The 15,364-nt window shown below is 30.1% G+C and overlaps 1 protein-coding gene across 1 annotated transcript; it reads left to right on the forward strand.

The window, feature by feature from the left end:
• The first annotated feature begins 206 nt into the window (after positions 1–206).
• LOC129217757 (cyanocobalamin reductase / alkylcobalamin dealkylase-like) lies at positions 207–14,052 on the forward strand. Its single transcript, XM_054852095.1, has 4 exons — positions 207–296; positions 4,500–4,700; positions 11,410–11,565; positions 14,041–14,052. The coding sequence occupies exons 1-4, from the start codon at positions 207–209 to the stop codon at positions 14,050–14,052; spliced, it is 459 nt and encodes a 152-aa protein (XP_054708070.1).
• The last annotated feature ends 1,312 nt before the right edge of the window (positions 14,053–15,364 follow it).

Raw genomic sequence — 15,364 nt, forward strand, 5'->3', positions numbered from 1 at the left:
CTGCAACTGAGTTAACACAGTGTGCAATGAACAAGTGAAGTGAAGTAAACTTGCATGATACCGGTTCGGTCCGATTTCAATGTTGTGAAAAAGAGAATAGATTTCTGTTAAAAAAACTTGGATATCAAAACTTTGCGTATTTCTTGTCAACGTCAATGCTTTATTCCTTTTGTATCCTATAGTGAAAGCGATTATTCTCCGTCATCATGATTGTGAATCCTGATTATATTGATGAAATTTTGTCAGTTTTAGAAAAAGAACTGGAACAGTATGGGTTTGAATTTCATCCTTTTAAAGTAATTGGTGAAGTTTCTTTTGTAAATTGTTCATGCAATGCTAAGTCATTACAAAAAAAAAAAGTCCCCTCATTGTTTATTTGTCTAAAATTGCTATTTGGTGTAACGTCGATGTTATTTTTCTAATTTGTTCGGAGAATTTGATGTGTAACTTGTCAAATTGACACTTCTCTTTTCTTAAAGCGATTTGCATGATTAACGTATTTTTTTGATAGCCGAATGGATGTGTCACTGAAAGAGTTAAATCAGAAAGAAACTTTGACTAATTGGTAAAAGTTCATATGTAAATAAATAAAGGTTCATATGTAAGTAAATTATTCACATGTAAATAAATAAGGATTTTGTTTCTACAATGAACTATTTCGCTAAAAATTCACTTATTTCTAACTATTTTTAGAATTGAGAGAAAAAAAGTGAATGTTTACATAATCGTCCATCTTGTGTGTAATCAGATAAAGATGAACGCATGCTTGTATCATTAAATTGACCCTGGATAATTACAGGGTTATTCAAGGTTCATACGGGTCATGGAAATCCTGGAAAGTCACGGAAAGAAAATAAGCAAATTTCAGACCTGGAAAAGTTATGGAAAATTGAAATTTTCAGTCTAAGTTATGGAAATTTTTTTTCTGTCATGGAAAAATGTTCAGGGAAAAAGTAACAGTAGCTAAAAAGAGGATCAGAAATCTTGAGTGATTTAGTATTGCACCATGAAAGCTATTTAAACTGGAAAATTGAACGATCTCAAAAAACATTGCATCCGAGTTCGTTTCCATCACTCCTAAATCTTTAATTTAAAATTTATCAGAATTTATCTCAATTTGTTAAAGGTTTTGGACAATCTTTAGTCATGCGATAGAATACAGAAACAGGGGAATTCTAATGCTCAAAAACAGTAGTGCCCAATATACGGCCCGCAAAAATAATACATGCGACCCACAGGTACGTTTAGTGTCATTATTCAAACATGTTCTGGAATTTCTAAACCTATTAATTTATATACATTTGAAAATGTACAAATAAGTAAACAAATACATTTAAATCAGAAGATTTATTCACTATGAAATGCTTTTATTTTTAATTTTTAAAAATAAATATCTGGTTAGAAACATGAATTTATTAAATAATGTGGCTTTATTTTAAAGAACCGAAAAATTGTTCAAGTTGACACTAAAAGGCAACTTTTAAAGCAAATTTATTGAAACTTAGTAATGATTCGTTCAACCTTTTCCCCAATCATTATCATTCTGCCTGTTTATAAAAAAATAGTCGACATTTAAGCATCATTCACTGTATTCGGTAAGTCCTCGACTGGAATTGACTGAGCTGGCGGTGTATTTCATGTATCATTCACTGTAGTTTTACTTAACTTAAACTTATATGATGAAAACAGGTAAGTATTATTCAGTTTTTTAGGTGTACACTGATATTTTTTCAATCAGGTAGTGGCATTCACATAGAAGTTTTGCTAATGCTAATTTCAAAAAAAAAAAAAAAAAAAAAATTGGCAAGTTTAATATTAAATAGTACTATTCTCTTCATGTAACAAGGTCATAAAAATTTTCATGAAGTAATGAAAAAGTCATGGAATTTTTTCATCCAAATAGACTTACTTTTTGTAATAAAGAAGCGATATTAATGTGTTTATTCTGAGGATACTGTCATAATAATAAGTTGATGTTAATTGCATATAACTACTTCAGAATGTAGAAAATTATCAAGTCATACACTAAGCTGTCACCCCTCCCCCCAATCATAACTCCCTATTGGGCGAAAATAATCTGCACCTTCATAACTAAATGGATGAAGTTTCCAGTACAAATCTGAAGATTCTTACTTGTCTGTGCTTTAAAAAATTCTCTTTGTCAAAAAATAATAATGGATTAAAAAATAATTCTTACAATTTACTAATAAACCTTGGAAAAATAAACAAAGTTAAAACATACCGAAGAATCTTTTTACCTTAATTTTCTGATTACTTTTCATAATTTTCTGTGATTTTTTTTCTGAATGATTCATTTACATTTGTTTAATAATCAGAATACAAATTTTACGATTCACTTGTACAATCAGATTTTTTAACCCTAATTTTTCTTTCATTAGAGAAAAGAAAAAGAGAACTTTCCGGTCTATCAAATTTTTTTGTAAATGTTTATCACTTGCAGAAACCGAAAAGCTTGAGAATAGCTGGCCTGGAGTTAGCGAGACCAATACAAATGCAACAGTAAAAAAACATTCGGGGAAAAGATAAAGCCGTTCTAAAGTTTGTTTGAACTAGGGATGTACCGAATATTCGGTATACTGCATATTCGGCAAACAAACTGAATATTCGGTTTGGCCAAATACTTTAACATTTGGTGAAAGAATAGTAAACATTTAATTTTTGATAATTGGTAAACAAACATATTTTTTTATACATAGATGAAAATTATTATATAGTATCACAGTACTAGTACGGAATTAATTCTAATTGTTTTTTTTTTGAAAATCATTATTAGTAATTTTAATGTAAGAGAAAACACTTGGATGTGTAATTTAAATTTTGTTGTTTTTCAATTTTTCTTAAATATTTTGACTTGTTACATTAGCCTCAACATTCATTGCTAATTTTGTATGTAAAATACAGAGCTAAAAAATATTATTTTACAAACCTTGACACTTGAGTATGAATTTTACAGGGCTTGAATTTTTAAAGTTTCTCACTTTATGAAATTATTAATGTTATTTAAAAACAATCTGATTAAAATAAATTATTGTTGTCAAAGTTAAATAACTATTTGCACCTAAAAAGAATAATAAAAATATTTGGCAATGCTTAAATTTCATTCCTTAACTAGTAATGAAAAGAAATCTAGAGAAAGTAGTTCTTAATAAGAATTCTGATGAGACCAACATTGTTTTTAAAAATGTGTTTTCATAGAGATTTAAAAAAATAAATAAAAGTTTTTCCCACCATAGCTAGATAATGAAGACGTGCTCGTCGTGCACAGATACATTTGCCGCTGTACAGATACATTTACTGCAAATACGTACTTTGATCAAAAATTTTAAATTAATATCAATATTAAACAGTGATTATCTTGAAAATATGTATATAAATTAATGAAATTAATCTTTAGCTTTCGTGGATGCATGATTGAAAGCACAATAAGCATTGCATTACTGAAAATTTTATCTACCCACTGTATATTTATTTAAATACTTGCAGATAGTTTTGAGTTTGTGAGCAGATACTTTCTTTTTTATCTTACCACATGTTTCCCACAAGTTAAAGGAATTCCCTAATACAGTCGGACCTCCATATATCAAAGTAGCAAATTGCCGGAAAAAAATTCGCTATATAGAAACAATCTTATTTTATCCTAAAAATCTCCTAAAACATTAAAATTAAAGCTAATTTTCGTGTGTGAAACTTAGTTTCTAATTTATACGAGCATTAAATGAAAGTTAATAATTAAAAAAATAACAGAAATTACATTTTTGGGCCTTCATACATCTTCATTCTTCGGCAATTCAACTTGATTCGCAACATTAGAGTGGGATTTTCGTTTGACAATGTAATCGAAAGAAAAGTAAAAAATCGATCTAATCTCTTGAATGATTTTCACTGAAGCTAAAGACTAGGAATGATGATCAGCAAGCAATAGGGATAATTGGAAACTGATTTTACTGTATTACTGGTTGCAACTAAGATATTTGAAATAAGCTTGAGGGAATTTAAGAACTCCAGAACAAAACAAAGACCTATCTTCACACCCCTCAACCCCAGATTCCTTATGAGTTTCGTAGAAACCTTCAGTAAACATAATTTTCTCCCCTATCCTTTATTTTTCATGAGATAAATAGTCTAAAATATAAAAAAAACCTACTAATGTCTCGAAAAAAAATTCGATACATAGAGAGTTTTTTGATATATAGAAAAAAATTTTCTATGCTAGGTGAATTTGCACCTAGCATAGAAAATATTCTATTGCATAGAAAAATTGCATATTCATTGCAATTTTTCTATGCAATGAACATAGAAATTTACTGGAATTTCGATCTATAGAAAATTTTGATATGTGGAAGTTCGATATATGGAGGTTCGACTGTATTTTGATTTGGCAAATTCAGCAAAATACTACTGTCACAGTGTTTTCTGTAGTTAGCAATCACATGTATCTTTTCGGTCAACTTTTAAATTGACATTTCCCTTTCGTACAGGTCAGTTGGTACAATGCCTTGGTTGAGACGGCATTCAGGCTGCCTGTTGATGAAGAGACTGTGGCCTTCTTGGTCATTAGTGTGCCTAAAATGTTTGAGAAAGCTTTCATACCATTTTTGAAAAAAAACAGAGACAACCTGTCGGACCTGCAAGACCCGATCGACCAGTGCATGAAGCATTATATGGGTCTTGTGCCCAAGGTAATTCATTTTTTGTTTTGAATCTATATACAGTAAAACCTCGTTAAGTTGTCACTCAAGAGATCAAAAATTTTTGACCACTTATGAGGAGTGACTGCTTATGTGGAGTGGGAAATTAAGGAAGAAACAAAAAGCCTTGCAAATATTAATGAATAGCAGTCAAATTGTATGGAAAAAACAATAAGTTATGTAATCAATGTCTATAAATTATTGGAAATTTTGAAAAGGGGGGAAAAATACTAATGATAGTTAAATTGGTTTATTTTCTCTTATTTTATACCTTACTTAATAACAACTTATTTTAATGTAGTTACGGTACATTAACTACCTTGCGGTTGGCTTGTCCCAGAATTACATGTTAAATGGACGAGATATCTTGTCATTAACTGCAAGGTGGTTAATACAATCCTTCAATGTTGACTGGTGAAGTTGTTGTTTACGGAAAAGAATGATCTCTTCTAACATACATCAAGCTTTAAATTCTGTGCTGTAGTTCCTTGAACGGATGTTAAATACTGACTAACTTTCTCCAGGTATTAGCGTTTGTCTGTCTTGTTGGAAAGAGTTTGATTCATATTCTTGGCACTCGGCAGAGTCACATTAAGAAGTATGCTTTGAATGACCAGAACCGAGGATCGAGATTTCAAGGAGAAATGACTATCATTGCCTTTCAACTAAGTCCAACGCTATCTTCTAAGATCCGATAAGGAAAAGGAATTTCAGAAAACAATTTTTGAGTGACTAGTTAACCGGGTAAAATTAAATTTGGTGACCAGTAAAGGAGGATCATTTTACATTACTACGAATGAGACCTTGTCGGGACCAAAGAAAAACGATCACTTAAACGGAGTGACCACTTAACCGGTTGACTACTTATTGAGGTTTCACTGTAGTCTGGTCTGGCGAAATAGGTAGATTTTTTAAAATTGTTCTGCATGTTACAAATTTTAATTTCAAAACCAGTTTTCATCCACTAATACTTTTCATATACAGTCGAACCTGTTTATCTCGAACCTGCCTATCTCGAAAACTTCTCTGTGTCGAAGTTTTTCATTTTCCCTGCACATAAAGTATTAATTCAATGTTTGTCTCGAATGAAATTTTCTGAAAACCTACATAACTCGAATTTTGACTTAAGTGTCTTCCTTGAATTCCATCCCCAACGATCTTTATTGACTGGAATTTGGAGACAGAAAACATTTTTCTTAATATTAACAGTCACATAATCCTCCAGAATTAAAAATTAATGTACAAAAAGCAAGTTTTCTAGCAATTATATCCATTCTGAAACGGAGAGGAAGGGGATATTGTTGATTAGTAAAATTGCTTCCAAAGTTTTACTTTCGAGTCATTGCTCCAATTATTTATTTAGAACTTTTTTCAAAATCTCTATCTCGAAACCTCCATATCTCGAATTTTTTTTCTCTCCCGTAAAATTCGAGATAAACAGGTTCGACTGTAATCGCTAAAAATATTTATTTTCTTCAATCAAGTTTTAAATTTTAATCTGGGAGTTATGTAAATGTTTTTTTTGTTAAATGAATGCTTGCTTTGTCAACTGTATTCTTAACTTACAAAAAGCATATATTTTCTTTAATTAGTCTCTATTTTTGTACTGTACAGCTGAACAAATTTCCAATTTTCGTTTCTTTTAGCTAGATAAGACATTTTAAGAGTAAAGTAAGAAATAATAACCCCAAAAAGCACAAATTGTAGATAACTGCAGCGCCTTTTCCAATTGCAAAGGAAATGAGCTTATGGATGAAAAGACATCCATTAAAAGCCTTTTGTCGGATTGTTGTTTATCCGCAATTTTTGTTATCCGCGGCACCTGTGCCACCCAGGGTTGGGTTTTTTGCCGGCAAAAAGATATTTTTGCCAGGACAGTGGAAAAAACCATGGCAAAAATGAAAAAAAACCGGCAAAAATGGAAAAAACCGGCAAAAATGGAAAAAATGGCAAAAACCTAATTGCAAATAAAGTAGCATTATAGTGTTAATCAAGAAATAGTGACAATATGATATAAATATTGCACTTTAATATTTTAGTTATGTCTCTCCATGTTACTTCTAATTTATAAGGTGAAAAATAAATAAAAAACAAATGTTGGGATTGCAAAACTTAAGATTTTAAATGTTTGCTAAAACATTTTTTTCAGAATGAGCCAATTCCTTCCATGCTAAAAACGAAGAATGTTTACTTAAGCTTAGTAAATTAATAAAAAAAATTGAATTCTATTTATATATATATTTAATTAATCACTTTTTTTTATTCCACTAAGATTTTTAAGCTATTTAATTAATAACAGAATATTTACTTGAATATAGAAAAATATTCACTTTTCCTCACTAAAGAGATAATGCATTTTTTTTTCTCACTGGGAAAATGGATAGCCAAGAGAAGAATTTAAAAAGAAGAAAAAAAAAAGCTGATCAATATGTGCATTCTATATTCACTCTACTTTTTAGTAATACTAGCTCACTCTACAGAAAATGGCAAAGCCTTTTATCAAAATCTTTTCATGCTTTTACTTTTATATAAAAGGAAAAAAAACTGTCCGTAAGTTGCTAACGCAAAATCTATTTTTGCCACTTTGGCAAAAACCTATTTTTGCCGAGCGGTAAAAACCGTGGTTTTTTCCATGGTTTTTTCCGCCCCCGGCAAAAACTTGCCAACCCTGGTGCCACCCAATTCCGTGGATAATCAAAAGTTTATTATACTTTAATAATTAGAGCAAGTGCAAGGGATTTCAAATTGTTAGCCAGTAAATTAGCTAATAAATTTTAAAAATATTAGCCAAATTAAATTTTTAACCTAAGGCTAATATGCAAACAAAAGAGTGCTTTAGTTTTAAAATACGGATACACTCATACCAGGGTTGGGTTTTGGACTGTCCAAAACTCGTTTAGGACAGGACATGTGGTTTTTACAGTCCTAAACTGTCCAAAAGTGTCAAACTGTCTTAAAGTGCCCAAAACTCTGCTAAAGTTAAAGCGGTGTAATATATAATCAATTCATATTTACTGCAATATTCGTAGTGCATAAATATTAATGAGGCTTAATTAAGGAGTATTTGATGATATTTTTCTCCAAAATGTTCATTTAAAGAATATTTACTTAAAAAAATGCCAATAACTACTACATAAAAACTTCCTCATGTAACAGTTGGTAGAGTTATGAAAGGAAATTCACAATACTACCAAGACCATTCCTACTACTACCTCCATACTACCAAGAATTCCAGTTCCATTTATGACTCAAAGAAATGTTATAAAATGTGCCATATTTAGGTGCAAAAAAAAAAAAAAAGCTTAATTTTTTTAGTGGTTTTTGCAAATAAGTTTTATACAATGTTTTGACAAAAATTATTTTTTAAATCATAGATTAAAGAGCAAGAAATTGATTATTAAACACTTATGTTATAAAACTTGTGCGATTCTTTATTTAGTTCATATTTTTTATATAATACTTTCTATAACTATAAAAAATTGTAGTTTAGTGCATTTATGTCAATTGCTGCACTATATTTTAAACATTTTCTTTTGCACACATGCATAAATGTCAAAAAATTTGGTTTATGGAAAAAAAAAAACCTCCTGCATACAAATTGAAATTTTTAGTGAAAAATTTAATTTCTATGTAACTAGATTGAAATCAGCTGCATAAATAAGTTACATATATAATTATCCTTGAATGTTCACATTGAATAAATATTTTAAATAGTCAAAAAATAATTTTATCACACTTTGTTCTGTTTTTGATATTTTCTCACAAAATGTAGTTTCACAAAAAGTAGTTTTGGACAGAAGGGTGTTGAATAGGATGGTAAAAACTTTATCAACTCTGCTTTTCATTTGTACACATGCATAAACATAGGGAAATTTGGTTACTAATATGAAAATAAAAAGAATTCAGAAGAAAAGAACCAAATATTGTCATGCATACAAATTGAAATTTTAATCAATAATTCAACTTCTATGTAACTAGATAAAAATCAGCTGCATAAATAAGTTGAATGTTCTCATATGAAAAAATGTTCAGTATAAAACATTACTTTGATACATTTTAATTCTGTTTTTGATGTTTTCTCAAAAATACAATTTTTCTAAAAATATAGTTTTGTACACTTTAGGACAATTTTGGACAAAAGGGTTTTGGACAGGACGTTAAAAACCAGGGTTTTTACCGTGGGTTTTACCGTAGTGTCTAAAATTTTGCCAATCCTGACTCATACATTTAAGATAAATAAAACATTTGTTTAGCAGGGTGTTTCTCTAGCGGGAGTTTTAACTATCTTATGACGTAATTTTGAGGATCGTATTTGTTTTCCCTGAACTTTTTGGAGCACTTCCCTTTTCCCAATATTTTCACCAAATCAAGTTTTTTTTCACCGAATTTACTATTTTTTTCACACTTGCCTTGGTGGCAAATGGTTTGCATAAGCTCTGAATAATATTAATTTTTATAATTTTGACTTTTTATGAATAATGTGCCACAATTGAATATGGAAAAGGTAATCAATGGGAGTACTGATTTTAGATATTTTTGATATTTTATTGAAAAATAAATTTTGTATGAAGTGTGAAATGCAAATTTTTCCCTGTGAAAAGGAATTGTGATCAAAATTAGCAAATTGAATAATATAGTAGGACATTAATATAGTAGGATATTTATGACAAAATTAAAATTTACGCATCTTACTGTTATGACATTTGACTCTATATATATATATATATATATATATATATTTTTTTTTTTTTGTTAATTCTTTCACTTCATTGAAAGTCTGAATGAAAGATAAAATTTAGAAAATTGGTTCTTTTTCACTGAACAAAGATAAATTTGCTAAAATAAATTGAGAAAATAGTTCTGCATGGTGCCCCAGATCTAATATCTCTGAAATACTGATCTAAGATTTATTTTCTTTTGTTTCATTTATTATTAGCTTAAACAAAAAGACAGGTTAAAAAAAAATGTTTCTAGATAAATTTATTCAAATACATTATATTCTACTCTGTATTTCAGGAAATGCGCCAAAGAAAATTAAATAAGACCATATACAAACTAGAATTGAGCACATTTGAGTGCAGAACTAGATAAAAACATGAATGACTCTAATATCTGTATAAATTTTTCAAAATGTTTTAAGATGTCTTAGTATTGAACTTTAGCTGTGACAGATACAAGAACTACAAGATACAGAATCCTCTATAGCAGCAATTTTCAAGCTTGTTTAAATAAAGGGCTAAATTTTAAATAATGAATAATTTTTCAATGAAATAAAGGACCGGATTGATAAATAGGCTTCATTTTAGAGGGAGACAATGTGATGTTTAAAATGGAAAGCACAGTGAAAATCTATATTTAACACATAATGTAATTGAGATAACGAAAATAAAATACTGAAACTTGTTTCAAATCACAGAATAAAATTTTAATTATCAAAAAGGTTCAAACCTATTGATAATTAAAATTTTGTTTTGTATCTCTCCTTTTTTTTTTTTTTTTTTTGTTTTTTTGTTTTTTTGTTTCTGATTTCAGAATATCAGATTAATTTTCTGGTGGTTTAAAAAAAAAAAAGAAAAAAAAAACTGCCAATGAATAACTTCCCTCAATAGTTTTGTAAATATTTTGAACAATGTGAAGTCACACTGTCTTTTTAAAAAAATTACCTTAAAAATAATCAGATTTTTAAATTACTGATGTCAAGTGCAAACGCTTCACACGGCTCGGCTAGTTGCCAATTATTTTGCTAAAGTCGGTATTTCTAAAATTTTCTCAGTATTTTATAAATTTTAGCCAGTAAAATCAGTATTTTGGATTTTCCAGACAGTGTTACCCCTGCTATATGCACCTTTCTCCTAAAAAATGTTAATTTTTTTTTGCCGAAAGAAAACTAATTTTTTCTGTAAATGTTTTGTATGTTACACAGATGAGCCCCCATCCCATACTATCCTGAAAGAGGGGATCTGAAAAACTTTGACAGAAATCTTGCTATTTAGCAGAGAATCGGGGTCCTTATAAGCAGTAATATCACATTTTGCTCAAAAAATTCAAAAAGACTGGGGTAAAAAACATCACAATTGCTATTGTGATGTTTTCAGCATGCATTGATGTTTATTCTTCATGTTGTAAATTATATTTATTACATTTTTGAGAGAAAAAGTTTTTAGGTAAGGAAAAGGAAAGTGAAAGTTAATTAAAACGTTTCGATTATCCAGTCTTGGATATTGTCTCTGCATGCCTCCCCCATTTTAAAACTCTCATCAAATTCTGTTTTTAAGTACATGAAATACACCGCCAGCTCAGTCAGTTTCGTGCTTATTAGCACTCATCAGCCCAGCATAGGAAAGTAACTGAGCTGGAGATGGAAAACCTCAGTCAAACAAAAGAGTGTCAAACAAACTGGTAGCTAATATAGAATTAGCACAGACCAGACGAGTGACCGAAGCAATGGTTCGGTTCAACTCAAAATTTGAAGGCAAGGCATGGTATATTCTGTAAATTAGCGCCCAATAGCCAGGGCTAAAGCAGAAATACATGAAATACACCGCCAGCTCAGTCAGACTGAGCTGGCTTCATGTATTTCTGCTTTAGCCCTGGCTATTGGGCGCTAATTTACTGAATATCTGTTTTTAAGTGTTGACTTTGTTGAAAAGAATATTAAACTGAAATTAAGTTTGGTAATAAGTTTCCTTGTCGATTGCAGCTGTTTGACAAACATAAAGTGGACATTGTTCACGATTTCGAGCTGCATCCCAATCGGAAGCCGAAGATAGTGATGCAGTGTGCCGCCCATGCAGCTGGTGCCGCCCATCTCTACCATCCATCACAGATGGCTATGTTAGCTACTCGTGATGACAAGGTGAGACTTCTTTTAGTTAAAAGAATTATTTTCAAATTACAGTCGGACCTCCATATATCGAAGTAGCAAATTGCCGGAAAAAAATTCGATATATAGAAACGATCTTATTTTATCATAAAAGCCTCCTAAAACATTAAAATAAAAGCTGACTTTCGTGTATGATACCCAACTTATAATTTACACGAGTATCGGATTAATTGAAAGTTGATGATTAAAAAATTAACAGAAATGATATTTTTACGCCAACTATACATCTTCATATTCTTCGCCAATTCAACTTGATCGCAACATGAGGGGATTTTCGTTTTAACAAATGTGATCGAGAGAAAAGTAAAAAATTAATGTACTTAACTTGACTGATTTTTACTGAAGCTAAGAAGACTAGAAATGATAATCAACAAACAAAAGGGATAATTTGAAACTGATTTTACAGTGTTACTGGTTACAGCTAAGTTTTGAAATAAACTTAGGAGAATTTAAGAACTTCGGAACGGAACAACGACGTAACAACACACCTTTCAACCCCAGATTTCTTATGAGTTCCATAGTAACCTTTAGTGGCCGTAATTTTCTCCTCTAACCTTCATTTTTCATGAGACAAACAGTCTAAACAGGAAAAAAAATCTACGAATGTCGCGAAAAAAATCGATATATAACGATTTTTTCGATGTATAGAAACTATTTTTCTATATGATGAACATAGAAATTTGCTGGGATTTCGATATATAGAAAATTTTGATATGTGGAAGTTCGATATATGGAGGTTCGACTGTATTATTTCAGTGCTTCATCTCGCACTTTCCGCAACAATGCTCGTATTAAAATTTACAGCGTGAAGAAAATCATTGAGACGAAAAATCTGTTGCCTTTTTTTGTCTCAAATATGAGTAAATAAAATTAAAGGTTTTGTTTTAAAGGCTTATGAATGTGATCTGACACCCTAGGTATTGTAATGTGGTTTCACACAAAACTTAAAGTTAATTCTAATTTTGAAAGAGAAGAACATATTAGCAATTGAGGAAACTGTTTCTAGAAAAAAAAAATATTGCCAATTTCGTAATTTGATATTAGGAAGCGTGGCTAAATCGAAATTAATGCTGCTGCGTGATCAATTTGATCGTTGTTGGTACCAAGAGTGTAATAGTAGTTTGATTAATGCTGTGTGTTGATTATTACTCGTTGCATGGGTTGAGTGTCTTTGAATTTAGGTTGTTTACCTTTAAATTAAAAAAAGAATAATCAAGTGAATTATTTTTTAAAACGCTAATTTCAACTTTGACGCTTGAAGAGAAGTTTGAAATAAAAAAATTGCAAAAGGACTATATTTTGTTGAAAATTATCACTAAACATGAAGACGAAATACATGCAAACATAAAGAATATAATAATATTGGGTTATATAAAGAAGGGAAAAATCTAATTACTCTTCTGAAACCTATGAGTATTTCATTAGATGTGCTTTCAAAGACCTTTTTCAGCTGATGTAAACTAATGAATTTTGGCTTTTAAAAGCTGAAGAACTTGAAATTCATTGCAAGTTTCTACAGAAACGATTTGATAACTGCATTACCGCAGCTCATGTTGCATCTTATATGTTGCTTCAGAACTACAGGTCTGAAGGACTTACTAGGAAGAAATAGCAAGTAATTACCTGGGGGGGGGGGGATGACATTGATAAAAAATCTTTTTCTGATGCTAGTTTCATTTTCTATTAAACTATCTCCATTTCTAGCGTATCATATACTCATATTTTTCTGAGACTATTATAGACAATCTATCACCAACCGGGTCAACAGATGGGAATCACTGAAGAGATACAGTGATTTAGAAAGTATTTTCAACTTTGCATGTGAACTTTTTCATTGTATAGCCTCATTATCAACTTATTTTTCAAATTTTGTCATGAAACAAAGCAAACTTAGAAACTAGCTTAGACTATAAACTGCATCAAAATTGGTAATAGTTTCTGAATGCTTAAGTTCTAAGCATAAACAGCTTACTGAAGAAACATTTGACGATTATTAAAGATTTTTCAATCTATGTGCATTGAATATCACATTTAAATTTCACAATATGCCTTTCAAGTATTGCTGTAAAAATCGTTTTTTCTTGTCCTTCATCATTCAATAAATTTAACTTCATTGATGTCGCCTCATTGTAAAATATTTACATATGCTCCACGTTTTTATGGATACGTTAATGTCATTACATAAAAACTAAACATTACATAACTTATGTGCACTGGTTGTTTTTACAGATATGTTAATATCACACAAATTAGAAAAAAAATTACTACTTTAATAGGGTTGTGGGCACTTGGGACAGCTTACTGGAAAAGACAGTAATGCACAAGGTGGTAGATAACAATAAAAGTCACTGATCTTCATTGGGAACTGGACTAGACTCGCTGGGACCAGAGCCTGTTGCTGGTCGTCATATTTGTATATGTACCATCACATTTGTATTTCCATTATAGTTGTTCCCGTAGGAACCTGATTTCATAGTAACATTTTCTGCATTAATATCAATTAGTTTTTTCTTTATGTGATTTTTTAATATTTTTAGACTCTAACCTTTTAAAACTGTTTACTTCTAGTTTATAATTTTATAAATACATTTATTATGAGCAGTGACACTCCCATATCACAGATTAACACCTTAAAACTGTTGTTGTGTTTGTTTTTATAGTTGAAATTACATAAATTATAACTTATTAATATTCCTTTGTTTTATATACACACTTACATAAACATCAACTGATTTAATTTTTCATCTACGCTTCAAAATATTTTACAATATACTGTTTATATACATATTTATGTTTACAATTTTGATATTAGAATATTACTTGAATGGGAAGAATTTGTATCACATTTATTTATTGCTTTTAAACTTAAATACAAGTTTGAATTTCTAACTAAAAACTTCCAATTTATTGAAAAAGTGGACAAAATGTTCAAGGTGGACATTTTGTTTGGGGTGGTTATTTCCTGGGTGGACAAAAATGAACAACCCTGGTTGACACCCCTCACCCTCTAGAAAAATTTGAAATGAAGGGCCTGCTTCTACTAGTATAAAAGGCTTATTTGTTTTAGGAGATCGCTTCTGCTAATAAAGTGTTTTATGTAAGAAAAAAAAAAAACTCCAGTGTAAAAAATAGCACAAAATTTGAATTTGCAAAAAAAATTACTTACCTTGTGTTCCAGAGTTTTGGGGCGAAAAACCTTGAGCAATTTAACACCATTTTAAGTTCATTTTTGGATTTTTCAAAAATTAACTGTGACAGAAAAAAAACTTTACTCAATAGTAAAGATATTTTACAGAATTTATCTGCAGGAATTTTTTTTTTTCGGACGTAATTTATCAGCTCTTAGATAATTATTTTGTCCATACTACTTTGGGATGTACTTCCTGAAGAGAAATGAGAAAGATATTTAAAGTGCAGAAAGTGGTGCTTGAGGTAAGCAATACAACATAATTTAACCGGGCTTAGTTTAGTTTTTATGTTATTTGTGCAGATCAGTGCTGCACATCAATGTCAGATCTGACTCAAATTGTTGTGTAAGATGAAAATTTTGCAAGTGTGTTAGCAGGTCATGAATGTCCTAATAAAAACTGTGGGAAAAGTAGGAAAATTGTGAACAAGTATCGAAAAAGTTTCATCCGATTCTGTACAAAGTGGTTTTAAACTTCCTAAAAGCACATTATTTTCCTCCCTTTATTTCCTTTTTAAAAATCAGTTTATAAAACTGAATTGACCTTTTTTAAACCCTAGAAAGTTGGCACCCAACTTTTTTTTC

Source organism: Uloborus diversus, chromosome 2 (genome assembly GCF_026930045.1).
Source record: "Uloborus diversus isolate 005 chromosome 2, Udiv.v.3.1, whole genome shotgun sequence".
In the NCBI taxonomy this organism is placed as follows: Eukaryota; Metazoa; Arthropoda; class Arachnida; order Araneae; family Uloboridae; genus Uloborus; species Uloborus diversus.

Excerpts from the sequence above, each read along its gene's own strand:
- LOC129217757 (XM_054852095.1), top strand. The coding sequence starts at position 207 with ATGATTGTGAATCCTGATTATATTGATGAAATTTTGTCAGTTTTAGAA. Across the intron at positions 297-4,499 it reads TTGAATTTCATCCTTTTAAA|GTCAGTTGGTACAATGCCTT; the intron begins GTAATTGGTGAA and ends CCTTTCGTACAG. Across the intron at positions 4,701-11,409 it reads ATATGGGTCTTGTGCCCAAG|CTGTTTGACAAACATAAAGT; the intron begins GTAATTCATTTT and ends TGTCGATTGCAG.